Source organism: Alnus glutinosa, chromosome 12 (genome assembly GCF_958979055.1).
Source record: "Alnus glutinosa chromosome 12, dhAlnGlut1.1, whole genome shotgun sequence".
Taxonomy (NCBI): Eukaryota; Viridiplantae; Streptophyta; class Magnoliopsida; order Fagales; family Betulaceae; genus Alnus; species Alnus glutinosa.
This window is the reverse complement of record NC_084897.1, coordinates 10639586-10667090: the sequence shown is the minus strand read 5'-3', so window position 1 is coordinate 10667090 and position 27505 is coordinate 10639586. Positions and strand designations below refer to the sequence as shown.

At 36.1% G+C, this 27505-nt stretch overlaps 1 protein-coding gene across 3 annotated transcripts; it reads right to left on the bottom strand.

Annotated features, from left to right (window-relative positions):
- Positions 1 to 5468: 5468 nt before the first annotated feature.
- LOC133851294 (uncharacterized) lies at positions 5469 to 26791 on the bottom strand. 3 transcript variants are annotated; one of them, XM_062287634.1, is made up of 15 exons: positions 26589 to 26791; positions 25157 to 25773; positions 24775 to 25087; positions 14806 to 14952; positions 14598 to 14686; positions 14358 to 14450; positions 11579 to 11705; positions 10776 to 10840; positions 10521 to 10692; positions 9558 to 9752; positions 9388 to 9435; positions 7751 to 7900; positions 7518 to 7600; positions 6391 to 6506; positions 5469 to 5894 (listed from the first exon to the last, which is right to left on the bottom strand). In XM_062287634.1, the coding sequence occupies exons 2-15, from the start codon at positions 25753 to 25755 to the stop codon at positions 5812 to 5814; spliced, it is 2280 nt and encodes a 759-aa protein (XP_062143618.1). In that variant the 5' UTR covers positions 25756 to 25773; positions 26589 to 26791; the 3' UTR covers positions 5469 to 5811. The 3 variants fall into 3 exon arrangements, with proteins under 3 accessions (XP_062143618.1, XP_062143616.1, XP_062143617.1); XM_062287632.1 differs by having other exon boundaries at positions 25157 to 25826; positions 26589 to 26789; XM_062287633.1 differs by having other exon boundaries at positions 25157 to 25826; positions 26634 to 26789.
- Positions 26792 to 27505: the final 714 nt, after the last annotated feature.

Below are 27505 nucleotides of genomic sequence, written 5' to 3'. Positions count from 1 at the left end.
TGGTTTGAGAATAGTTTGTGAGTCTACTATACTTACGATCATAATCCGTCATCAAAGAGAAGATCTTAAGGTCTAATCAAGAACTACATGCAAAGAGAATTTCAGCCATAAGTAAATAGCCCTACAAGCCTAGGAGAGGCCAAATTCAATTATAAGTACCACAAACTTGTGTATTTGTTAATCTAGCGATGTTTATCTTGAAGCGTATTTTTTCTTGGGATTGGTTTCTACTGCGCTTACTCTATATGTGTATGATCCCAGATCCCCCAATAGTTTTCGCAAATATGTTATGTGTTGTCTCCGTTATTATACCTTTAAAAAAATGATCTACTTGAATAAGTGAGATAGCATAATTCCGATATCAATTACTGTTATCTTTATGCAAAGAAATTATGCAGTATATATATATATATATATATACATGTGTGTGTGTGTGTGTGTGTGTTAATTAAAATATAGGTATTGGTTTATAAAGCGCGACTCATGAGTATATAAATGCATTTATTTTTCGGGTATTATCTTCTTGTCAAAAAACATCATCTTCACCTGATTTAGATAAAAAGAGAAGAAACCCAACTCCTTTCTACAACCCAATCTTAAAAAAATTATCAAGTAAATGTTTCAATGATTCTTTTTCATATTTTTTTTCAAATTAAAAGCATAAAAATAATATTTTTTTTTGAGTATTTTATATTTATTCCCACAGTTTTATAGCTTGTCAATCATAGATCAAAGATGGTTAGTGATAATTGGGAAAAAAAATATATATGAGAATATAAAGAAAATATGATTATGAAAATCTCGTGGGTAAGTTGGCAAACGGGGTTTGGTGAAAAAATTTAGGTTTAAAATATTGTACTTTTTGATCATTTTAATTTTTGAAGAAAGATCTTGGAAAATACAATTGTAATTTTGGGTTTTTCAAAACATCAGGGTTGTTCAAGTTTTGTCAGGAACACCTAAAAACAAAGTTTTGATCGGTTTTTAAATAAGAATTTTATAAAATTACGTGTACAGATTTTGATCCATATTATTTTTCATTTTAGACTTAGAAGAGTTATTTTTGGGTTTGGACATGTGTTGACTTACGCCCAATAGTTTCTAATTAGGAGGAGGGTTAGCCTAAGTAGGCCAATCCTAATCTTTTTTCATGTCACAGTTTCAGCCCAAATTAGGCATTGTGAGAGCTCAATTGACATTAGGCCTAGGACTCGATGGGCTTACACTTGGAGGGCTCAAGTCTTATCGAACTTAGGGAAAGTGGACCAAGACTATCAACGGGGCTCAAGTTCAAGCTTTTCTCAATAATAATAATCATATATATATATATATATATAAGCCAAGTTTTTCCTTAGAATGGTGACACTCTGTGTGAACCCATACATTTTAGTGACTAAACCGGTCCTTTAAGTACTGAACTAATCTTTTAAATAAAATTGAACCGGTCTGTTTAATATATATTTCTCTCTCTACTAATAATACAAGTAGTCTCTCTCTCTCTCTCAATTAATGATACAAGTAGGACTCTTTTGTAGAGACAAGTGTTTCTTTAGTATTCTATATTTTTGGTTGAAATCTAAATATGTTTCCATTTTGTTTATGAAATTTTTGGTTGAGCAATTCTTTATTTAAATGTTTATGAGATTTTTTATTTTATTTTTCATTCATTTGTCTTTTCGAATGTGTAGAGCTGTATAAGATTGAAATATAATAGGCATGACATTGACAATATAAAAAATTTCTGCTAATTTTCTATTTTATGCTTTGATAATCAAAATCATGGTTTCTTTTTGCTATTTTTCTTCTTCATACTTATTTTCATTCTAAACTACACCTATGGGAACAAAGATTTTAACATATTTTAATTTATATGGATTAAACTAAAAATAAGGGTCTTATGTTTTAATTCATTTGAATGTTTTATAGGATATTTGTTTTTCTTTTATGTTATTTACACGATTTTCACTTTTTTTTTTTGAAGTATTATTCTGCTTTTGAAAGCCAAAAGAGACAATTTTATTTGATTATTGTGCACAAAATGAATAGAAATACTTTTAAAACACTAAAGAGTTAATTAAACATTAAATTTGAAATGCATTTTTTTTTTTTAATGTTCAGAATTATATGGATTTTATTTTTATTGAAACATAATAGGTACGTATCACACTAACAATATCATATATAGATTCCTAATATTAATCTTACTATTAATGCTTTAATAATCAAAATCCAAGTTTTTCTCTTGTTATTTTTTTTTTCTTTATACTTCTTTCCATTTTAAACTACACATATGAGAATATTTTAAATGTTTTAATTTTATATGGATTAAAACTAAAATTATGGTTCTTTTGGTAATAAAATTTTATGTGATTTATATATTCATGCAATGTTCTTTGTGCAATGGAGAATTATGACACGTGGCATGAACCCATAATTTTTAAACACTGAACCAGTTTTTTTAAGTAAAAAAAACTGATGAATTTTAAAGGTTGAACTGATTTTGTCAAGATTTTAATAAATTTATTGTGCTTTAATGAAAAAGATCATGGATGTTAATCTTCGTGAGACCAAAATAATGACTTTTTCGCATTATATCATTAAGTGTCATTATAGCCGCATTAAGTTGTGAGATTTTTTTAAAAATAAAAAATAAAATTAAAATCATGCATTAATTCTAAGTGGTTAGATTTTTTTTTTTCTTCAAAATCTTATTTCAAAGTTTTTCCTTATATGAGATTTCATTAAGTTCAAAATTTTAATGTACGACATTATGGTTTCAAAATTTATTACTCTCCAAAATTATAGAAAGACAAAATTTAAAACTAAGAACGTACTACATTAACTACTCATAATTGACCACATAGGTATTGCATGCATTAATTTTAAAGAAACCGTACAAATAAGCTAAAAAGTCATTTACTCTCTTAGAAATATATAGGGTTTGAAATATCTTGAATTGTGAAATCAAGAGCATCTAGCAGCGACATTTAAGAGAAGAACAGAGTGTTGAAGTATATAATTTTTTTTTTTTTTTTTTGAAGGACTTTGCTTTCATTCTTTCTTTTCTTTTTTGTTTTTGTGGAGGTTGAAGGACTTCGTGTTTTATGCATTTTTATATTAGAATCTAGATATTCTTCTCGCTAATTTTTTTTTTCTTTATAAATTTTCATACAAAATGTTTATTTTTCTTTGTATTTTTTTTTTCTCTCTTAATGTTCATAATTATTGGCGTTTTATTTGTATTGAAATATAAAATGTATCACACAAAGATTCCTACTAATGCTTTGATATTTAGATTAAACTATGTATTCTTCTTGATTTTTTTTTTTTTTATTATTATTATTTTTTTATACTTTTCATTTTAAACTATGTATACCTATGGGAACAAAGATTTAAACATGTTTTAATATATATGGATTAAACTAAGATAAAGACTTATGTTTTTCAGAAAATTTATTTATTTATTTATTTTGTTTATTTGATTTACTCCATTTTTAGCCATTTGCTGAAAAGTGTTTTAATGCTTGTGAAAGCAAAACAAGGCAAAACTTTATTTGATTGTTGTGCATGAAAGGAATATAAATACTTTTGAAACACCAAAGAGATATTAAGCATTGAACATGATGTGAGAATTTATTTGATTGTGTTAAATGTTTAATGAAAGATTTTGTTTTATTTTGTATTCGTAAAAAAATATTTTGTTTAGTTTGTTTGGTATTTTTTTAAATGTTTATAATTACTTGGGTTTTATTTATATTTAAATATAATAGGTATCACACTAACAATATCATAGATTCCTGGTAATTTTTTTTTATTAATGCTTTGATAATTAGATTAAACCATATTTTCTTCTTACTAATTTTTTTTTTTCTTTATACTTCTTTTTCGTTATAAACTATTCATATGGGCACAAATATTTTAACATGTTTTAATTTATATGGATTAAATTAAAATTAAGTGTCTTATTTTTTAGTTCATTTGAATGTTTTATGGAATATTTTTGTTTTCGTTTGTACGATTTACTTGATTTTCAGCCATTTTGTTTAATTTGCTATGTATTTTTTTTTAGAATTAGAGACTCTTGCTATTTTTTTTTTTTATTAATTAATGCTTTGATAATCATAATCTACAGGTTTTCTTCATACTTTTTTATTTTATTTTAACTTCTTTTCATTTTAAACTACTGATATGGGAACAGAGAATTTAACATGTTTTAATTTATATGGATTAAAATAAAATTAAGGGTCTTATTTTTAATATATTTGAATGTTTAATGGTTTTTTTTTTTTTTTTGTATGATCCACTAAAATTTTTTTTTGAAGTGTTTTTTCTGGTTTTGAAAGCAAAATAAGGCAAAAATTTATTTGATTAAGCATTGAATGTGATGTGAGAGGATTTATTTGATTGCATTAAATGTTGAGTGAAAAATTTTGTTTTATTTTGTAGGATTTGGCTTAGGTGTTGTAAAAACAATTACAGCACCATCTTGACAATTGAAAAAACTACATCACTTATGCTGTAATATTTGGGAATTTAGATTTTCCTTTTGTTATTATTAATTTTTTTTATATACTTATTTTCGTTATAAACTACACCAATGGTGAACAAATATTTTAAAAAGTTCTACTTTTTTTGGGTTAAAATAAAATTAAAGGTTTTAACCTTTATTGTAAATTCTGAAATTAATTTATAACGAAGAATCCTGCTCTATGCGCAGGTTATGAGCTAGTATAAATAATAAGAAAGGTGAAAAATACCTTAAAAGTCTTTATAGTTGTTTAACCTTGGATTTGGTTAGACAATTTTAGACAACCAAGGAAGGGGGGAAATCAGGATTGGTTGATTCAGGGGAATTTTAAGGGCCAAACTTATATAGCAAGGGGCAAAATCAGTTTAGAGTGAGACTTTCATCAAACCGAACGTTGGTTTTTTAGGTGCTTAGTTTTTCTGTCGAACTCACCAAACCACTTCATTAACCATGGAGCATTTTACGTTCATGATTTCTTTTGAATTAAGTTCATTATTTGCAATAAACGGTTCTTCTTAAATGCTACTCTATGTTTTAAATGCTCCACTTCCATCAAATGATATTGTTGAAACATATTCTTAAGCACAGGACCGATGCTAAGGATGCAGTGCAATCACCATGCGTAATCCAAATCACCCAGAATTTTAGCCACTGTGACTGAGTGCATCCAAAGTTAATCATATCGACTCAACCTATAACTAGAGGTTGAGAACGAGTCCTTGAAAATTATGCACAAACTCCAACATTAAAAAAGTGGAAAATAAATACAGAAATTCAATTAAGAATTGTTACTTCCTCGTAAAAAGAATTTTTTATTCAACTATTTTTGATCGGTTAGATGTATACTTGCTGGGATCAGAATCCTCTCTAAAATTATCTGCCCAAAGATATTGCTGATGACGAGATGAAAGGCTAGAAAGATTAGATAAGGGGGGAGATGTTTCTTGAGTTTTAAGTGCCAGTGTTGGCACGAGCACTTTATTCAGAAAGTTACGAAGTCCATAGCTAAGTAGTGTCAAGTGACAAGTATACACACCGTAATACCTCTCACCTTCTATATATTGATTTCATGGCAGTAAGGAATGCATCACTACTTCCTATTGCTACAACTGCAAAGAATCTCTTTTAAGCTTTTTCTTCGGTTCAAGGTGGGCATAAAGCAAAAATCTCATAGATATTGAGGCAGGCACCGTGTCCCCAAGTATATGCAACATGTGCTCCGACCAAGCTGCCAATGCAACCAGAAAGATAGAGCTATGATTAATTAAATGGGGTGCATATGCCTATGATTTCCCTGCTTCAGCTGTATCAGCATCTTCTATTTCGCTGCCTAATTTGACGATATCTTCAACTAGTATCTTTCCTTCTGTTGCAAAGAAAATGGCAAAAGTAGTAGTCACAGAGTGGTTATAATGAGGTTTGAACATCAATGCGAATAATGAGAAAAAAAATAAAAAATAAAAAAAATCATATATATAGGAAAGATTTTAGACATTTTGATGAAATGAATCATTGTAACTTTATTTGGCAATTGAAACATGTTAATATTGCTCTTCATCCCCATTAGAAGTTTTTTTTTGTTAAAAAAAAAGAAACAGAGAAAAATAAATATTTTGAAATTGGTTGATTTTACTGTATGAAGTTCCATTAACAGCTAGTTAAGATGATAGAGAATGCTTTCATCTCCACATAGCATTGAACCCCTCTCCATAATTCACATCTAATTGCATCAAAAGAAAATATAAATGAGAAAGCTGTTATCTCTAACAAGTCTGCTGTAGACATCCCTATTTAGTTTGAACATTTATTAGGTGGAAAGGATAAGAACCAGAAGAGGGAAGAAATAACCTATTGCCACTGACCTTTATCCTTGGAAAGGTTGCTAATAAGTTCCTGAATACCCTCCTTGCCCAAGGTGTCCTTGAGGTACATTGCAGCAGAAGCAACCTCCTCAGGTGTCACTTTCCCATCATAGTCCCTGGCACAAAAATGACAAAAATAAGTTGATTTGAAAGAAAAAAGAATAGATGGTAATGAATTCTTAAGAAAGAGGGTAATGGAAGTTAACAATTGTTTTGTTGTCAGGAGTAGACTAAACACTTGTAAACTGTTGATGGTAATTATCTTTATCAACATAGTGTCAGGAAATGAGATGCATATGCAGGAGGATTTGAAAGTACATATACCAAGTGACTTTTAGAAGACTAACCAATCACACTGGTGCATTATGGGTAGGATGTAATGATCTTGAGGGTGAAAGAGTACTCTTCTTAGGAAGACAGGTGATGTAGGAAGATTGATAATAATACATGATTTTGCATTTGCTTGATCTAGCACAGGAGGTGATCTATGATGAATGTTCAGCACAAGTAGTAAAAACTCTCAAATGCTGGAGCCTTATTTTAGGACTCCTAAACTATGAAATAGGATAACCAGCATTTATTCGAGCTTTGACTCAAGTCAAGAGGACGTGAATTTGGAGTCACATCGGTAGAAGTTTCACCTTAAATTTCTATTTTACTACGAGTTGACTGTTCCAGGAAAGTTGCACATGCTAGGAGGTTTCGTCCCCTCCATCTCGCCTCAGGCAGCTTTAAGCCATAGAAACAATCTTCATAAAAAACAACGTGGCTCTAGTGGACCAGTCTTAAATCTTTTCTTTTCTATAATTGAAGCTCTCAAGTAGCAAATTAATCATTTTCCTTTGACTTACATACTATCCAGACAATGCAACATATGCATTTTAATTTTGGTGCTAAGGGGAAAAAAATACTTGATAGGCACAAGGTAAAATAAAAAAAGTAATCAGTGGGCATTAAGACAAGGTATGCCCGAAAGGCTCGTATACCTGTACTTTGTTCCATACTTCTATAAGCAGGATAGTCTAAAAAATCCTATATGCACGCATCATAAACGTGAACATTAGTTCTGTAGCAAATTCAACCTAGCATCACCTGTCAAAAGATATGGTTTCAAAAGGGAAACAAACCTGTCAAGCAGCCGCCATCGGTCTCCAATTTTTGCATCAACATCATCAATTTCCTTTTCAAGCTTGTGAAGCATAGCATCAACCTGAAACACGAACGTCCAGCAACATTTTTTGTAACTTGCCAGTTGAACATAGAACTCGTACAATCAAAGGCAGTAAGCTAAATACATCGGCTGGGACTCAAGACAAATATTTGGAGCTTTATAACTCAAGAATGATTAAAATGTTGTTACCCTGTCTATAAGTGCTGAAGAAACCTTGTGACCTACACCTGTTGTCTCAGTAGCATGGTCACTCTCCTCCCTGGCAGCTTTGTATGCCCTCTTAGCTTCTTCTTCACCATCTGTACCCTCTTTCTCCACCACACTATTATACAGCTCTATCTGGAAATGATAATACCAACAAACAAATATAACCAACAGCAGAATATAATGAGACAGACACAAGGTTTCAAAGGAGAAAGGAAGACCAAATAAGGTTTGTATTATAGTACAGTTGACAACAAAAATCAAGGGGAAATGATACTGTCACCCATGTGGCAGTGACCTTTGGATGACATAGCACTGCTCAAGATATACATATGATTTTAAAATAAAAGAGAGATTGTAAGTATCATTATATTGATAACAAAGATTGTCTCGAGTAATCGCCTCCGGTAACAACATACATGAATGAGTTCATACTCAGAAGACAAATTTCACCAAGGCCCTTCATGGACGAGGAAAAGAAAATATAAAATGAAAAAGATGAAGAAGATAAAATAAATCATAATCAGAAACTATTTGCACGATCTCGCAGCAACCAATCATTAGATGACAGCTATTACTCAAGGTTTGGTTAAAAAAAAAATGTGAGGCCCATCTCTTCTATAAGTCCCGTGATGGGGCAACACGATTGGGAGGTGGATTTGCTGAAGGCTTTCTCTTCTGCAGCATTAGTGAGTCATGTGTTTCAACTTTCCGGTAATGGTGGTGATGAGGTTTGTGGACTTGAACTAGCAATAATAAATTTTATGTCAATTCTTTTTATTAGGGGTTGAGGAAATTAGATGGTGATAATTTTCCTTGAAAGGGTGTGGTGTGTGCAAACCTTCCTTAGTTGCCTTTTTTTGGGTTCACAACAGCTCTAGGAAAAATTTTAACAGTGGTGGAGATTTTGATTAATAGGAAGAGAGTTGTTGTCAGTTGGTGCTATACGTGTAAGTGTGATCAGAAACTGTGGCTTATCTTCCTCATTAGGCACTGCCCATGAACTACTGCAAAGCTGGAGAAGGGTAGAAAGAAAAGGAACCGCTTGTTTTCCTTGGAGGGTGGTTCCATTACATTTTGTGTGGTGGATCTGGACAGAGCACAGTAGTACAGCATTAGACAAGATCAAGCTTTTACTCATCAGACTCAAGATGGTATTTCTGAAATCGCTTGTTGCCACATTATTGGTCGACAAAATATTTGTCTCTTCAATTAATTTATTGGAATTTTCACTTTGAGTCAATTGTTTTTCTTTGTCTCTTTGTTCTCTTTTATTATTTTCTTTTCCTTCCTTTGTGAGTTATATACTTCCTTTTGTGCGTGGGCTTTGCTCTCTCTCTTTTTCAAACAAATGTAATAGAGAGAGAGAGAGAGAGAGAGAGAGAGAGAGGAAAACAGACAACATATGTCAGAAACAGAGTATATATATAGTGATTCTTTTTTGCATTTGAGATCATAAGGTTACAAACTCAAAATAAAATGGAGAGATTGTTGCTCTTTCTGAGAAGTGACGCTAGCATCATCTTCCCTGAATCTTCAAATAAAGATTTTGCCACTTTTCTAATATAGCAAAAGTTAAAATGTATCATTCATAAGTCAGAGGTCAAAATTAGTTGGCTTACCTCCTTTTTGACAAGTCGCAAGAACTCTTCACGCTCCCTGCTTACTGACTAAAATGAGTAGCAGAGAAAGTAAATCAAGTGTCTGAGCAAGTACCATTGCACTAAAATAAAATAATAACAATAGTAAGACTAAGACAAGCCTTATAACATCAATTACTTCTATTCCTTACAGATGCTGAAGCCAAAACAGCCAATGCACGACTGAGCTCACAAAGCTGCTCCACTTTCTCCAATGTTTTCACTCTTGCCTGTTCGTGTGCTTCTCTAGCCATTGCCGTAGTCATCTCTTCCAAAGCCACATCTTTTCGGCTATCAGCAGATTCCTTCATCCTGGCCTGCTCCTCCTCCTCTCCCTCTTCCTCCTCCTATATAGTACATTATTTTTAAAACAATTACTCAGCAAACAAAGATCTTAGGATATGGTATAGACCTAGAAACTAAAGAACTATAAAAGTTCTAGTGCAACAGAATGACATGCTCCTTGGACGTTCATTGGTCTACAATACAGCAAAGCTCTTTTACATATTTAAATTTTTTATTACGAGGAACCCCTCCAAGGCAGGGCCACTTCGTGTGTACTACCCTTATCAGGTAAACTTCGGACCCATGTAAAGCGCCCCCTCCACACAGATCTGGTAATACTCCGGCTTCGCCGGCGGGCTAGCTCCAAAGAATTATTTGCACCCAAGGGGATTCGAACCTTAGACCTCATAGGACTACCACAAAGACCAAGGCTCTTACCACTTGAGCCAACCCCTTGGGATTTCTTTTACATATTTAAATTACAATTGATGTGCATCAGGAGTCTAGGATATATTCAGCCAGATTTGGCATATACAAAATACTGACATTAGCCTTCTCATTTTTGAGGGATGGACTTCTTTTAATACAAGTTCGGAGAACTTAATAATTTATGTTACCTTTACATCTATGCCTTCTTGTTAAAGATTAACAAAATCATGGTGGGAATTTATGAATGACATGGAGAATAACGTTAGTAACAGAACATCAAAAGAAAAAAATCTAATCTGCTAGCAGACTGAGTCCCCAGAATACTAGAAAACCAATTCTCTTGCCCCACAAAAAGCCACTGAACATGGAAAAAAGCACCTGAGCATAAAGTATAATCAAACCTTGATCAATTCTTCCTGCATTTCTAGGAACTCCAACTTCCTCCTCCTTTCTGAAACAGTATCTTCAGACGGCAAAGTTGTCACTTGAACAGTATCCACAACTTCATCTGGCAAAGACGAGATCGCTTCTTGAACAACTTCCTCAGGCCTTTTACCATACATAGAGAAGGCTCTGCAGAGGGTACAGACCACAATTAAGCATTTAGATGTGGTTGTGTCTTGAAACAAATAAAAAGAGGTGCAGCATTAAGTTACCTAGAAAGAATCAAGAGGGAAGATGGAAGAGAGTGGTTAAGAGACAAATCCAACCAATCACGCAGCTGCAAACAGATATTATGACTTATACACCTGAATAAAGAGAAACTTTTCTTCTACCTTCTATGAGGAGAGCAATAACAAAAATTGAAAAGCAATTGCTAAGGTTTTCATAGGCATCTCCAAGAATTATCATAGATAAGTTCCAGACATCAGAAGAGGTTCACTGACATAAATAAGTCAAGTTAGACTGCTTCTAGGAGTCACAAAAGCTTTTATTAATTAGCACACTTGATATATGTTAAATGTATTAATGAGAAGTTGTTCTCACTGCTTCAGAAAATGCTTTATGTTGTATCCAGAGGACAGTGTGAGTTCAAGAGAAAGTCAACATTGGCCTTTTTACATGAGTTCATTGCAGATATTCAGAAGTTTAGAGCTAATTAGGTTCAAAGGGAAATAATGTCATAAAGGCATGAAATTTCCTTTGTCCTTGGGGGTAATTACTTGGGAAAAGGTACAATAAAAATGCTGCACATTGCTTAAAATAAGGTCAGGCATGGCACACACTGAGTTAAGGTAAATTGGCTACTTAAAAAGTTCTGAAAAGAACTATTGGATCATTGCTGACCATATCAAAAGAACACGAGTTTCTAATAGATGCATGTAAGACCATGAACAGAGGATATCAATTAAGACTACAGATTTTGGTACTGAACTTCTCAATCACAATCACCCAAAGAAAAGATCCACATTCTTTTGTTAGCCGGTGAAAATAATGGATAAGATGTAAGAGCAAGAACCTTTAGCCGCATTTCCTCCACTGAAGGTAATTCAAGCATTCCTCGATCTCTACAGGCTTGACGAAGTTCTGCTTCTGAAAGTGAATCCACACCCTCGGCTTGAATCAACTTATCATCATTCTTGATCCTGCCAAAACCCAAAAAGTGTTATTTTTTATAATGTAAAATCTCAATGCTACAAAAGTTTAAGAAGTTTTTGTCTACCCTTATTTTTAGCTTTATCTTGAATCCTCGAATGGCAACACAAATTCTTTAATTTCAATGTATATACAGCTTTTCATTATATATATATAAAGCATGAAAAATTAGTTAGTAATTGGATATGTCAATCTAGTATTCACATGCATCATATTAAATTTTAATGCGTCAAAAGCCCAACATTTTTAATATGTAATGATAAAGGACGTGAAATATGTATAAATTGTAAGCAAAAACCAAATTCAAGGGGAAAAGAAAAAAATCATATAGACTAAAAGAGTTTTTGGTCATGATTTTTTTCTTGGCATCCCAAGCATGAACTTATCCACAGAAAAAACTCCTCAGAAATGTTTAAACACCAGAACTGTAATAGAATCAAAGAACCCACTAAAACTGCCTCCAACAGAATTTAAAGAAAAATACAGTTAGAAAGTTCATAGTTTTTCCCTTTCAAACATAACAATGGTCTGAGAAAAATTTAGGGTTAAAGACCTTTTTGGTACCTTTGGTTTTAAAACTTTATTTTTGGTACCTCAGTTTCAATTCGCATTGCAGATGATACCTGGGTTTTGAGAAAAAAACAGACTTGGTACCTTCGTTTGTTTTTCCATAAAAAAACTAACGATTGGACATGTGTCTACTCTTGATAATGAAAAAAAAATAAAAAACAGAAAATAAAAAAAAAATTGAAAAATAATAAAACTTAAAAAAAAAATAAAAGTATTAACAACTAAAAAAAAAAGAAAAAGAGGGGTGGCTGAGCCACCCTGTTGGCCAGCATGGGGTGGCCGGCCACCCCCACTTCCTTCTCCGGGAGGATTCCGCCGGAGCATGGGGACTGTAATAGCTTGATATGGTTGGATCTCAATGTCAATTACTTGAACGGGATGATCTCACCTGCGCTTTTCAAGCAATCTGGAAATATTGCTGTGAATTTCATAAGCGGGAAGACTTATGTTTATATCAAGAATGATGGGAGTAAGGAGTGTCATGGGGCTGGGAATTTGCTCGAGTTGTCAGGAATTAGGCTTGACCAGCTGAATAGGATTTCTGCCAGGAATCCGTGCAATTTCACTAGAGTATATGGAGGTAAGATTCAGCCTGAATTTTACCACAATGGGTCTATGATTTTTCTTGATATTTCGCATAATTTGTTGTCGGGTAGTCTTCCAAAGGAGATTGGGAGTATGTTCTATCTCTATATATTGAATTTGGGTCATAACAATTTCTCCGGAACGATTCCACTAGAGCTTGGGGACTTGGCGCATCTTAGCATTATTGATCACTCTAGCAATAAGTTTGAAGGGACTATCCTGCAATCCATGATTGCATTGTGGGCATGTGCGTCCCTCCTTGTGAGAGAGAAATTGGCCGCATTTGCTTAAACCCCCTGAGAGACAGAAAATCAAGAAAGTCCTCTTGATGAATGTTGTTTTTGGCTGGGTGCTCTCGTTTCTCCGCTGGGTCTCTGCAAGATCTGCGGGGGAGGGATGGTTTTTCTAGGACAAATGGTCTGAAAGGAATTGATCTCTCGAATAACTATCTTTCTGGAATGATTCTTGGAATGGGTTAGCTTGATACTTTCCCAGCGTCTAGGTTTATGAATAATTCAGGACTCTGTGGGTATCCTCTTCATTCTTGTGGGGCGATTTCAGGTTCGAGTTCAAGTTCCCAGCATCAGAAGTCTCATCAGCAGCAAGCATCCCTTGCACGGAGCGTGGCAATGGGATTGTTGTTCTCCCTTTTATGTATCTTTGGTTTGATAATAGTTGCCATTGAAACTAAGAAAAGAAGGGAGAAGGATGTAGCGTTCGATGGTTATATTGACAGTGGTTCCCACTCAGGCATGGCCAAAATGGTGTTGGCCGGCCAACCCCATGGTGGCCAAGGGGTGGCTGAGCCACCCCTCTTCTTTTTTTCTTTTAAAGTTTTTAATACATTTTCTTTTTAAGTTTTTTTAATTTCAATTTTTATTAATTTTTAAAGTTTTTCATTTTTTAATTTTTTTACATTATGACACGTGTCTACTCTCAGGAGTTGACACGTGTCCAACCGTTAGTTTTTGAATGGAAAAACTAACGGAGGTATCAAGTCCGTCTTTTCTCAAAACCCAGGTACTATCTGCGATACGAATTGAAATTGAGGTACCAAAAAATAAAATTTCCAAACCATAGGTACCAAAGAGACTTCAACCCAAAAATTTATAACATTTCTTTATGTCCTTAATCTTCACTAAATAATACCAAGCTGAAAGTATCCAGTTCAATCTTAGTGGGTAAAAAAAGGGGCAAAGAGTGTAAGCAGATTGGCAACAAGGCCTCTTTTTTTGTAAGCGCAGATCGGCAATAAATCACAAGATATTTTACGATGAATCTGTATGTGTAATAAACCAATGAGGAAAAGACCAATTGCGAAAATTCAGTGGCCCACAGTTAAAATATGTTTTTCAAAGGCTTCCATAAAGAAGCTTCTGACTGCATAAGCTAAAAAGCCCCATGTCCAGACCAAAAGCTACACAAGCAAGCTAACCAAAAGAGACCTGCCCACCAGGGTGGGGGAGTAAAAACAAAATGTATCTTACTCTTGCAGTCTTTTCCGAAGCATAAACCGCAGATACGCATCTGTTCCATATGAGCTGATACCCATATACTTGCACATGTTTACTAACCGTGGCCTGTATATAGCAAAACACAATTGCTTTTGTCAAATACTGCAGCGATAACAAAAACGCAGTAATTCTAAGAGTTAGTTGACAACCATGAGAGTCATAAACTAAAGGGTAAAAGTACTACCAAAATATGAAGTAAACAGAAACACCAACCTGCTGATGTTATCCAAAGTAAGCTCATCATTGAATAACTTGGCAAAGCCTAAAATTTCATCATTGGAAACACGAGCACCTGTTCTAACCTATTTAACTCACAGAAGATAAACAAAGATAATATTTCACCAACAGGACAACTGGTAATTATAGAGTCGCTCTACCTCCCTTGTGTATGGAAAGGAAAATGTATAAATAAATAACTTACCTTATTGATAAATTCATCAAGATCTTCTGCTGTCTTCTTAACTTCTCCACTTCGTGAGTTTTGGACTTCCTTTGCCATTTCTTTCACTGTGTCCTGAAGAAACTTCGCATATTCTATTCTTGCATTAAGCCGCCTTTTCAAAGCCTCCTACAGGTTAGCCATTTTAATTGAGACCAAAATTCTCCTTGATAATGGGACTGCAAAATCCAATGGGTACACACAGACATGCATGCATACATCTACATATATGTATTTAAGTGTGTAAGAATCATGGGCAGTCCACTTCAAGTCTCAACTGTAAATGAATGGAAACATGACACACAAAGCAACTAGGTACAAAAATCTGCAGATATTCTAACTAATGGTTAAGCATGGTGGTATAGCTAGTTTAGCCTTCTCTTTTCAAAATACACATGAAAGATTTTCTTCTATTATCTGATACGTATTAGACCAATATATACCTTGCTTCAGCTGTTGGGAACCATCATGTTGGTCTGCTCGCAGCATAGAAATTAATGCCAAAATTCTAGGAAAAAATAGTTTACTGTTTTGATTTTCATCACTCTAGGCCATTTCAGCCTTATGTAATTTGCATACCTCAAAATCGATAAGTAAATAGGTCACTGGTCTTTATATGACTAGGCCAGAAGAACCAACATTTTAAGGACTAAGGTACATGACATATCGCACTGTCAGTATTGCTCACTAAAACCCATTGCAATTTGAAGCTTGGGCAATACTTGTGCAAATTCAAGTGACAAAAGTCTCTAGGAACCAATAATTTGCCTTTACATCACACCACATAACATATCCTGCAGTAAAAAGTTTTTCTTCAATTTTTTTCCCTTGGAGAAATGCCATCAGCACAATCAATATTTTTATCTCAACTTTCTCAACCAAGAGACTTTAAAATTGTTAAAACATCTTAGGAAATCCCTTTCAAATTTTTGCATTTTATCAAATTTTTGTTAGCTTGTTGATAATCAAGAAGGAAAGACAATGTTTTTTTATCTCAACCTTCTTTCGGATAATGTTTTCTTCTATTTCTTCCCCTGTCGAAAATTGTTATTGGCTATTTTGTTAGCGTTTTCGGGGAAGTGTTTTTTGTTTTCAGTTTGAAAACACACTTTTCTCAAATACATTAACACAAAACACTTTTTACAAAACGTTTTGCACCTTCCTGTAAAAGTATTTTGACAAAACAGGTGCTTTAACTTTTGCAATGGTAGGAGCTAAATTATTATTTTAAACAAAAGTATTTTGACGAAATAGGTGCTTTAACGTTTGCAATGGTAGGAACTAAATTATTATTTTACACAAATTTAAATATTTAAATAAAAAACATTAGACTGGCCGTATGCCCACCCTCAGTGGAGGAGAGGAGTGGCTGGCACTAAGGGTGGCCACACGATAACTCTTTTCAATTTTATTTTTTATAAGGATTCAAATTTATATTTTTTTTTGTATTTTCTCAAAATAAGCAGGTGTACTCTATAAAACCTTTTTTCAAATGTGGCGCCCACCAAAAAACACTTCTTACCTTTATGTCACATCAAAACACTTTTTTCAAGCAAAAAACAAAAAATACTGGGAGAAAACGTTAGCAAACATAGTCAATTTTTTTTCCTCTTATTTTTTTCCCAACTCTATCTTATTGAATTCTTACAAGAGCATAGTCTCTTTTTTTTTATATGAATAGCGTCTTAGATGTGCTATGAACTGTAACATAACGTATTCTGTCACTTAAAGAACTTACTCAAATGAAACCAATTTATCAAAGATAACTACTTTAACATAACTAACTAGAGTAAATAAATAATCCTTGCTCAATATGCCATGTAACAGGCTGAGGTAACTGATGGTGAAATTAAAGCTACTACTTTTGCAATGAAGAATTAAAAAGTTATTGAGTTTTTTAATAAATCATGGTCTATAGTTGGGGGTGATGTTCTTGCTGCTATTCGGAACTTCTTCCATTCTGGCAGGCTTCTGAAATCAGCTATTGCCACTATCATCACATTGGTTCCGAAGAAGGTGAATCCTTTGAAAATGGGTGACTTTCGTCCAATATATTGCTGCAATCTTATTTATAAATGCATAACCAAGATTTTGGAAAATCGGTTGTGTCTCTTATTTGGAAGCTTTAATAAGTGTTAATCAAACGAGTTTTATTCCTAATTGAAGCATTGCTGAAAATGTGTTGTTAGCCCAAGAAGTAATGAAGGATTATCACAAGGCTGATGGTCAAGCTCATTGTACGTTGAAGGTGGATCTTATGAAGGCTTATGATTCAATCAATTGGGATTTTGCTCTCCATTGTCTTGGTTGTTTTGGCATGCCTGTAAATTTCATTTCTTGGGTCAGTGAGTATATAAGTTCACTTCGGCTCTCTGTGGCAGTTAATGGGGACGCTAGTTGGTTTTTTTGAGGGGAAGAAAGGCTTTTGGCAAGGTGATCCTCCATCACCATATTTGTTTGTTTTCACAATGAAAATCTTGTCTAGTTTTTTGGCTGAATGTGCAGGGAGGTAAGAGGGCTTTGGCTATCATCATCGGTGCTCAAAAGTTGGTCTCACTCATTTGTGTTTTGCTGATGACCTCCTAATTTTTTCAGAGGCTAGTGTGCAGTGTGTAGCTGCTGTCCAGCAGGTTTCTTGGTTAGTTTGAATCTCTCTCTGACATGAAGGCAAACCCTAGAAGAGTACTCTATTCTGTGCTAGGGTGTCTCCTGCGGTTAAGGCTCAGATTGTGAACCACTTGAAGATGTGTGAAGGTAAACTTCATGTTCGGTATTTAGGTGTTCCTTTACTCTCCACTCGGCTGTGTGCAGCTGATTGTGATGCTCTTTTGGAAAAGAATACTGCCAGAATTAACTCTTGGTTGTCTAGGAATTTGTCTTTTGCTAGGCAGCTTCAGCTTGTTTCTTCTGTGTTGTATAGTGTGAAAGTATGCTAGAGAAGTATATTCATCTTACCTAACTAGATCATTATAGCTATTGAACAAAAATTCAATAGGTTTCATCGGAATGGTAAAGATGAAGGGATAGCTAGAGCTAAAATTTCTTGGAATATGCTTTTTTTGCCTAAAAAAGAGGGAAGTTTGGGCATTAAGAAGCTTGACGAATGGAACCATGCAGCCATGATGAGACATATTTGGAGTTTTTTTGTGTGGGTAGGGTCTCTTTGGGTTGCCTGGGTGAAGGAAATGATGTTAAAGGGTAGGAGCTTTTGGCAGGTTAGTATTCCTCAAATTTGTACTTGGAGTCGGCGTAAGTTGTTGATAGAAGGGTGGTGGAGAAATTGGAGGTATGTATAGGTAGATATACGGTTGCTTGTTCTTTCCGTAACATTGGCGATAATGATTCTTGGGCATTTGGGGGGGTTTATGGCCCGAATGATGACAGGGATAGGAGGGATTTGTGGGTTGAGTTAGATGGATTGATGAGTTGTTGGGATTTGCCGTGGTGTATTGGGGGAGATTTTAATGTGGTTCGCTTTCCTAGTGAGAGGTCGGGCAATGCCAGTTTCTCAGCTGCCATGGAAGAATTTTCAGACTTCATTTTCATGCATAATTTGGTGGACCTACCTCTTCAAGATGGCCAATTTACATGGTCTAATAATCATACATGGTCTAGAATTGATAGATTCTTAGTTTTTGTGGAGTGGGAGGAACGCTTTCTTGAAGTAACACAAAGGAGACTACCAAGACTTCTTTCCGATCACTTCCCTTTGTTTTTGGATTGTGGGACACCAAGAGGAGGAAAAAGGTATTTTAAATTTGAGAACATGTGGCTGAAATATGAGGATTTTGTTGAGCAGATCAAAAAGTGGTGGTCGTCTTATGAGTGGTCGGGATTACCAAGTCACATTTTGGCGTTTAAATTGAAGGCCTTGAAGACAGATTTGAAGAATTGGAATGCTGAAGTGTTCGGTGATGTAGGGAAGAAGAAGAAAGAATTACTGGAGGGTATTCATGAGCTGGATTCAGTTGATGAAGGCCGAGGCCTAGAGGAGGAAGAGAAGGTTCGCAAGATAGATATGTCAAGAGAGCTGGAGAAAACTCTTCTCTTTGAGGAAATAATATGGAGACAGAAATCTAGAGTTTTGTGGTCGAAGGAGGGGGACAAGAACACAAAATTTTTTCACAGGATGGCCAACTCGCGTCGTAAATTTAATCAAGTGGATTCTCTAAGCATAAATGGTGAAATCTCCAGGAATCCAGGGGAGATTCAGGAGCATATAGTTCAATTTTATAAAAACTTGTATTTTGAGAATCGTTCTTGGCGGCCAAGGGTCGAGGGCCTTTCTTTTCTTTCAATTGATGCAGATGAGAGTAGTTGGCTAGAAAGAAAGTTCGAGGAGGAGGTATGGGATGTCATCAGAGACTTCAACGGAGATAAGGCACCGGGCCCCGACGGCTTCACTATGGCTTTCTTTCAGAAGTGTTGGGATATTCTAAAACATGACATTATGACTGTTTTTGCAGATTTTCACTCTCGAGGCAAGTTTGAAAAGAGCTTCAATGCTACTTTGGTCTCTCTGATTCCAAAGAAGACTGATATCTTGGATGTGAAAGACTTTCGGCCTATCAATCTAATTGGGGAATTTACAAGATTATTTCCAAAGTCCTTGCGAACAGGTTTAAATCAGTTTTGGGCAAGATTATTTCAAACACTCAAAATGCGTTTATAGGTGGTCGACAAATCTTGGATTCAATGCTTATTGCTAATGAATGTGTAGATAGTCAAATTCGTTCGGGGGAATCTGGGTTGTTGTGTAAGTTGGATTTGGAAAAGGCTTATGATCATGTGAATTGGGATTTCTTGCTTTACTTACTGCAACGATGTGGCTTTGGGGAGAAATGGAGGGCTTGGATTCGTTTTTGTATCTCTACGGTGAGATTCTCCATCCTCGTCAATGGAACTCTATCGGGTTTCTTTACCAGCTCTCGCGGGTTGCGACAAGGTGATCCTCTGTCACCTTTATTATTTGTGGTGGTTATGGAGGCTTTGAGCCGGATGCTGGTTGCTGCGTTGGAGCAGGGTTCGATGACAGGTTTTGCAGTGGGACCTAGAGAGTCAGAGGCAATAGTAGTGAATCATTTACATTTTGTTGATGATACGTTGATTTTTTTGGGGGAGCAAGAAGAACAAATTCGACATCTGAGGTGTATCTTTCTGTGCTTTGAGGCAGCATCGGGCTTAAGGATCAATCTAGGAAAATCAGAAATTGTTCCTATTGGTGAGGTGGAGGATGTTGAAGGGTTGGCTCAGCTTTTGGGTTGTCGAGTTGGTTCTTTGCCTATGACTTACTTGGGTCTGCCTTTGGGTGCCTCTTACAAGTCAGTATCTACTTGGAAAGGGGTTGTTGAGAAAATGGAAAGGAGGTTAGCTGGATGGAAGCGTATGTATTTGTCGAAGGGCGAGCGGTTGACCCTTATTAAGAGCACGCTGTCCAATCTCCCCACGTATCTTCTGTCGATGTTCCCTATTCCATTAAAGGTGGCTAATTGTCTTGAAAAAATCCAAAGGGATTTCTTATGGGGTGGCATAGGGGATGAGGCCAAATTTCATTTAGTGAAATGGAACAGGATTTGTACTCCGTTGCATTCAGGTGGGTTGGGAGTTCACAATCTCATCCAGTTTAATCAAGCACTTCTGGGTAAATGGTTGTGGAGATATGGTAGGGAGAGAGAGGCTTTATGGCGTTTGGTGATTGACGCCAAATTTGGGAGCCTAAAGGGTGGGTGGTGTTCTATTGAGGTCTCGGGTTCCTATGGAGTGGGGGTTTGGAAATATATCAGGAAAGGATGGGAGAAGTTTTGCAATTCTGTTCGGTTCGCGGTAGGGGATGGGTCACATATCAGTTTCTGGCATGATTGGTGGTGTGGAGAGAGATCTTTGAAGCATTGTTATCCAGTTCTGTATAGTATTGTGAGGAACAAAGCTGCAATGGTGGTAGATAACTTGGCAGTTCATAATGGAAATATTCATTGGAATGTTCTCTTTACGCGGCAACTCCAGGACTGGGAGATGGATATGGTGCTTTCCTTCTTCGAGCGGTTGTACTCCAGTTCGATTCGACAAGGAGAGGGTGACAGGTTAGTTTGGAATCCCTCTATAAGGGGTTTATTTGAAGTAAGGTCCTATTATGAAGTGCTTAGTAGGAAAGAAGGCCCTTCATTTCCGTGGAAGAATATATGGTGTGCTAAGGCTCCGACAAGGGTGGCGTTCTTTGTATGGTCTGCAGCTTCAGGAAAAATACTGATCCATGACAATCTGCGAAAGAGGAATATTGTGGTTATTGAGTGGTGTTGTATGTGTAAAAAGAAGGGGGAGGCTATTGATCATCTGTTACTTCACTGCGACACCGCCCGTGAGCTTTGGAGCTTTATGTTTTCTTTATTTGGAGTTGAGTGGGTCATGCCACAAACGGTGCTGGATTTGTTGACTACTTGGGGTGCGTCTTTTGGGCATGGCCTAGCTAAAAAAGCTTGGCGATTAGTTCCTCACTGTGTTTTGTGGAGCATTTGGCGGGAGCAGAATGTGAGGCTTTTTGAAGATGTAGAGACTGTAATGGTAGTGTTAAGGAAGCGTGTGCTTAACACGCCATTTCTTTGGTTAGCGTCCAGTCTTTGCCACCTAGGTATTTTTACTTTTGTAGACTTTCTAAATTTATTACCTGTTCCTCCCTTTTAGGGGCGCTCTTGTATATTTCCCGTGTATTAGGGTTCCGCCCCTCTGCGCTTTATTGATGAATTTGAAATTACTTATAAAAAAAAAAAAAGTTGTTGAAACTTAGAGATGATGCTTGACGTCTTATTTCTTTTGTTGTTGGTAATGGTAAGAACATACATCTCTAGTTTTGATGCTTGGCACCCGGATCGTGTGCTTTTTGAGAAGTATGGGCATCGTGTTATATATGATGCTCATGGTAAACTAGAGGCCTGTTTAGATTCTGTCATTAAGGATGGTCACTAGAATTGGGCACCTACTCGTTCTGATCAGCTTGTTGATATTCAAAGTAAGCTGAGTGTGATTCATCTTGGTCGGATTGACACTCCAAATTGGTCTGTTTCAAAAACTAGTTAGTACTCTTGTTCAAATACTTGGGATGCCATTCGGGTTAAGCAAAATATTGTGGATTGGTGGTCTTTGGTTTGATTTCCTTTTTCCATTCCTAAGCAAGCATTTGTAACTTGGTTGGCAATGAGGGATGCATTTGTGAAATGTGTTTTCTGCAATGAGGGATGCGTATATGCGTTTTTTCATTCCTCTACTGGTAGGAAGCTTTTGTGTTGGGGTTTTCAAGGGGATGTGAAATGTGTTTTCTGCAGACATGGGATTGAGGACAGAGATCATCTATTTTTCTCTTGTGGGTTTAGTAGTAGAATTTGGAAGCATGTTATGGAGCTTTGTTGTGTGTTGAATCCGCCTATATGCTGGGATGATGTGGTTTCTTTGGGCTGCAGGAGTGGAGGGGCAAAACTATGAAGGCTTATTTTTGTCAGTTAGTTTTCGGTTCTACAATTTATACAATTGGAGGAATAGAAATGCTTTAAGATTGGTCTTCCATTGGGGGCATCTTTTAAGGCTAAGTCTACTTGGGATGGTGTTGTTGGAAAGATTAAAAAGCGGTTGGCTAGCTGGAAGCAGATGTATCTGTCCAAGGGTGGTAGGGTTACCCTTATAAAGAACACTATTTCCAATCTTCCTACATACTTTTTGTCTCTCTTCCCTATTCCTGCTAGTGTGGCAAATCGTATTGAGAAGTTCCATCGAGATTTCTTATGGGAAGGTTTAGGTGAAGAGTTCAAATACCACTTGGTTAGTTGGTCCAAGGTTTGCTCCCCTATTTCTGAAGGAGGCTTGGGCATTCGGAACTTGAGGATCTTCAACAGGGCTCTGTTAGGAAAGTGGTTATGGCGTTATGTGCATGAAAGAGAGGCTTGGTGGAAAGTTATTGTGAATGCTAAGTACGGTGGTGATGGGTGGTGCTCCTTAGATCCCCCTAGGTCTCATGGAGTGGGCCTTTGGAAATACATAAGGATGGGATGGAGTTTGTTTTGTATTCATACCAAATTTGTTTTAGGTCATGGGTCCAGGATCAGATTTTGGCATGGTGTGGAATGGAGAGATGACCCTCAAGGAAGCTTTCCCGGTTTGATATGGCATTGCTCGTGATAAGGATGCGCTTGTTGCAGCTCACATGGTTTCGGAGAGTGGTTCCCTTCAATGGGACGTCGGCTTTATTCGAGCGACCCACGACTGAGAGGTGAATGTCTTAACTTCCTTCTTCACCTTGTTGTATTCCATTAGAGTGAGAAGTGAAGGGGACGACAAGTTTTGGTGGACTCCTTCTCACAAAGGAAAGTTTGGGGTTAGTTCTTTCTATAAAGTCCTTACATGCAAAGAAGAATATCCTTTCCCCTAGAGAAGTATTTGGCGGACTAAGGTTCCCTTGAAAGTGGTTTTTTTTGCTTGGTCAACAACGCTATGAAAGATCCTTACCTTAGATAATCTTAAAAAGAGGCATGTCATTGTGATTGATAGGTGTTGTATGTGCAAAATGAATGGAGAAACTGTGGACCATCTTCTTCTCCATTGTGAGGTTGCTTGTGTCTTATGGAATGCCATATTTAGCCGCTTCAGCTTGTCTTAGGTTATGCCTCTTCAGGTGGTAGATTTATTCACTTGCTGGTGGACGGGTGGCCACTCTCGGAGTGCTGTTGTGTGGAAAATGGTTCATTCTTGTCTTATGTGGTGTTTGTGGAGGGAACAAAATGATAGAAACTTCGAGGGCAAAAAAAGGATATTTGAGGAACTCAGAACTTTCTTTTTTATTCTTTGTTACTTGGACTGCTGCGTTCCTAGCTCCCTGTGATTAGCTTTCATGATTTTCTTGTTCTTTTTTCTTCTCCGTCTTAGATGCTCCTCTTGTATACTCCCTGTATACTTGACTGCGCTTTGCGTTTTTTAATGATATTTTGCTTACTTATAAAAAAAAAAAAGGCTTAAAAACATGGAAATAATCCACGGTCTTAGGAGAAGCTTTTATAGCAAATTAAATGGGAAGTGAAGATCCAATTTATTTCCAAAGGTAAATATTCAAAAAGACCTGTGGGAATGATATTCTTTGTCGTGCTTGGGGTATAGATGGGATTTTATTTTAATTTTGCTGAGGTTTGTTTATCCTGAACTTCTTGTTTGTTTAGTTTGGGTTTGTATAGGGGTTATGAAGCTTTAGTGTTTTAAAAAAATAAAGAATCTTTGCAACAACAAATAGCTTAAAACCCCAAAGGGATTGGCTCAAGTGGTAAGGGTCTTGGTCTTTGTGGTAATTTCATGAGGTCTAAGGTTCAAATTTCCTTAGGTGCAAACAATTCCTTGAGGCCAGCCTACCGGCAAAACTGAAGTATTACTCGATCCATGTACCGATCCGTGTGGAAGGAACGCTTTACACAGATCCAAAGTTTACTTGACAAAGGTGAGTACGCGAAGTGGCCTTGCCTTGAAGGATTTTCTCGTCATAATAATAAAAAATAAAAAATAAATAAAAAACAAAGAGCTTAACTCTCTCAGAAAGAATCCATTAGCAGAGAATATGTAAAACCCAACATGTATATTAGCAAAGAATCCATTAACTTTAAACTTCAATCCCTTAGTTATAGTAGATTTTCAATAGAAAAATCATTAAGACAGTGCACACAGGAACCCTATTAAAAAAGATGCTTTTGTCACAGAAAAATCTCATGGGCAGTGACCTAGAACCATAGACGGGCAACAAAAGGCTAAATAGTCCGGGCACCACCCACTCATAACGGTTATAAATCAGTAAAACTTAAAAGCTTTAAAGCAAAAGCGAACAGAACACAGAGGTTGGTCCACCCACTGTCCTCCAAAACTATAAAGTTAGGAATCAAATATAACTTCCAAAAGAGTATTTTTTGTGACAGACATCACAGTTATTACCTGTTCTTTCATCTTGTCCTGGAAAGTTGATGGTAACATGTTGGGAAACAGTTTGAGGAATACTGGCAGCAAGAACTCCATGAATGGAACTATAATAAAAACTGCGAAAGGAACTAGCCTGAAAATATCAGCTGTGGTACGTGTGAGTTGTTGTCTCTCCCTTCTAGAAAGACTCTTCCCCTTGGCAAGTTTCAATAATAACCTTGAGCTGATCCTAACATCAGCCCAAAGTAGTTTGGTACCGAACCAATAGTGCTGCAATATAGATTTGAATTCATCCTTCCAATGGCGAAACTTCTTAGCCCAGTCCTCCCTATGAGTATGATAACAAAATAAGTACGAAGCAAGTTACATCAAACACAACAGAATAAGATTTATAGACCTGCTCATGGAGGCAACAGCTCTCAAAGCAGGACCGATTCCAAGAAGCCTGGTCCATACTCTCTTCATTATAGATTCAGCACTATTTAGCGATTCTTGGGTCTGCTTAGCTTTTGCTTTGGCTTTAACAGTAGTCAAACCTTCCACCGCTTGATCACACTCCTCCGGTGAAGCTTCCTTTACCTTCTTAGCAAGCTGTTGTCGATTTTCATCATTGCGACCAGCCCTTTCAGGTTGACTGGATGTGGCCGTGGAAGCATAGCGAATAGATAATGAAAGCCACTGAACTGCCAGAGAAGGAACACAATTTGACCTTCCAATTCCACAACCTGAAGTTGGAAATGCGAATGAGTTATGCCTACAAAAACCAGCTGCTGAAAGACCCGGTAATCCATCCTTGTTGACTGAAGATGAACCTCCTTCATTTCGATAATTAGTAGCAGCAATTGGATGATTTGCAACCCAGCTTGAGCTCAATAATTCATTAGATGGGGATGTACGTCCATGTTCGAAACTTGGGAAACCTCGAATCAAGCAAGTGGATTGATTCAAGGAATTGAATAGGTTTTTCCTCCTTTGCAAAATTGCTCTTGAAGTCATTATGACAATCTTCAGCCTCTATGCAGAGAAAAAAGGTAATATATCTCATGCAGCCACTTGACTTAGCCAGCCTATATACAGTGGTGCAATCACCCATCAAACCACATTATCAACAAGTAAAAGAATTTTACATACTTCTTGAAACTTTGATAAATTTTGTAGGACACGCACTCAAACTTCCACCAATTCTCCCCAAATCATATATGTGGTTCACTAACCATATTGACCAAAGAAGAAATTATAAACTAAATTTTCACATGGAAATGGGGGGGAGGAATTTTCCAGGCTTTTTCAAGTTGTTATCTATTCATCACCCTCTTTTTGATTGCACTGGGGAAAACCAGGGATATAAATCTTAAATTTTCAGTTGCTTGGCTCCCAAAATTGACAAATTGAACTTGAATAAGCAAAGTGATCACTTAGGGGCTTAGGGTCCATTCAATTCAGGAGAGATTCTTTTCCCTAAAAAGCCCAAATATTGAAAGTCTGGATTCAAGCTTATTTTCACAGTTCTCAGCACCCACACAGTGTTCTCCATATGCGCATATATACATACACAACACACACACTTGCCTCACCTCTAGCCGAAATGATGATAATAATAATAATAATAATAATATTAACAGTATGATTATTATTGGTGTTTTCAATTGATCAAAACAAACACAGTCGCGCGCACACACATACATACACGTACAGATGTATATACATATTTGGTGTAATAGTGAGAAGAATTAGGCAAATTCCACGGGGCAAATTACGAGGAAGTAGTACAAAATGCTTACGGACAATGCTAAGAGAGAAGAGGGCAATTCGGTCAAGATGAAACTCACCCTTCGAAGCTCAGCGGAAAGAATATCGATCAGAGCGGTACTTACAGAGAGTTCTAGAGAGAGAAACTGTGTGTGTGCGCGCGCGAGCGGCTGAGTCAGCAGAGAGACGGAAGGAAGGAAGGGGAAGAAAGTGGCAGGGGGCGTGTGCGTCTTTGACAAAGTGAGAGGATTTGGGTGTATGTCTGTGCACTGTTGGTTAGTGTATGAGCGAGGCTAACAATCGTTGTTTTGGAGTGGAGCCCATGTAGTGTAATACGATACAGCACCTGATGATATATGATGAGTTTTGTGGGGGTATGGATATGGTCGGTTGGAATTATGTGATAGTGAGGCCGAGGGTGGAAGTATATGTGTTGACGCCAATTTGGTTTGTTTGAATTTAATAGAATATTCTCCTTCCTGGGTAATATTCATATTTGAATTCTGTTACATGCTATTATATTATTATCTTATCTAAACGCATTTACAAGGTTAAATATGGTTTCTGAAATTATATCATCCTTATCCTGCCGTATTTTCTTTTTCTTTTTTTAGAAAAAAATTTTAGTAAACCACAAACTACATTTTTATCCAACAACTATTTTACAATACTGACATGACAATTTTAACCAACATTTAAATCAATCATTGTTAAAAAATAAAAAATAAATAAAAATGAAATGGCTTGTTAAAACTGCAACGTCAACATTATGAGCACATCTTTATCACACAATGCTGATATGACAATCCTAACCAACCATTTAGTGTTTTTTTTTTTTTTTTGTGGATAAATGTATTTTTTTGTCCTTATAGTTTTAGGGTTAGAGAAAATGCTATATCCCACATTTTCATCGAGAATGAATTTTCGTTTTACAAAAATTTCCTGCAAACCGGTTTATAGAAAATTCTTATAAATCTACCTAATATGTTGCCAAGTG

Excerpts from the sequence above, each read along its gene's own strand:
- LOC133851294 (XM_062287634.1), bottom strand. The coding sequence starts at position 25,755 with ATGACTTCAAGAGCAATTTTGCAAAGGAGGAAAAACCTATTCAATTCC. Across the intron at positions 25,088-25,156 it reads GCTGTTGCCTCCATGAGCAG|GGAGGACTGGGCTAAGAAGT; the intron begins GTCTATAAATCT and ends TCATACTCATAG. Across the intron at positions 14,451-14,597 it reads ACTTTGGATAACATCAGCAG|GCCACGGTTAGTAAACATGT; the intron begins GTTGGTGTTTCT and ends TGCTATATACAG.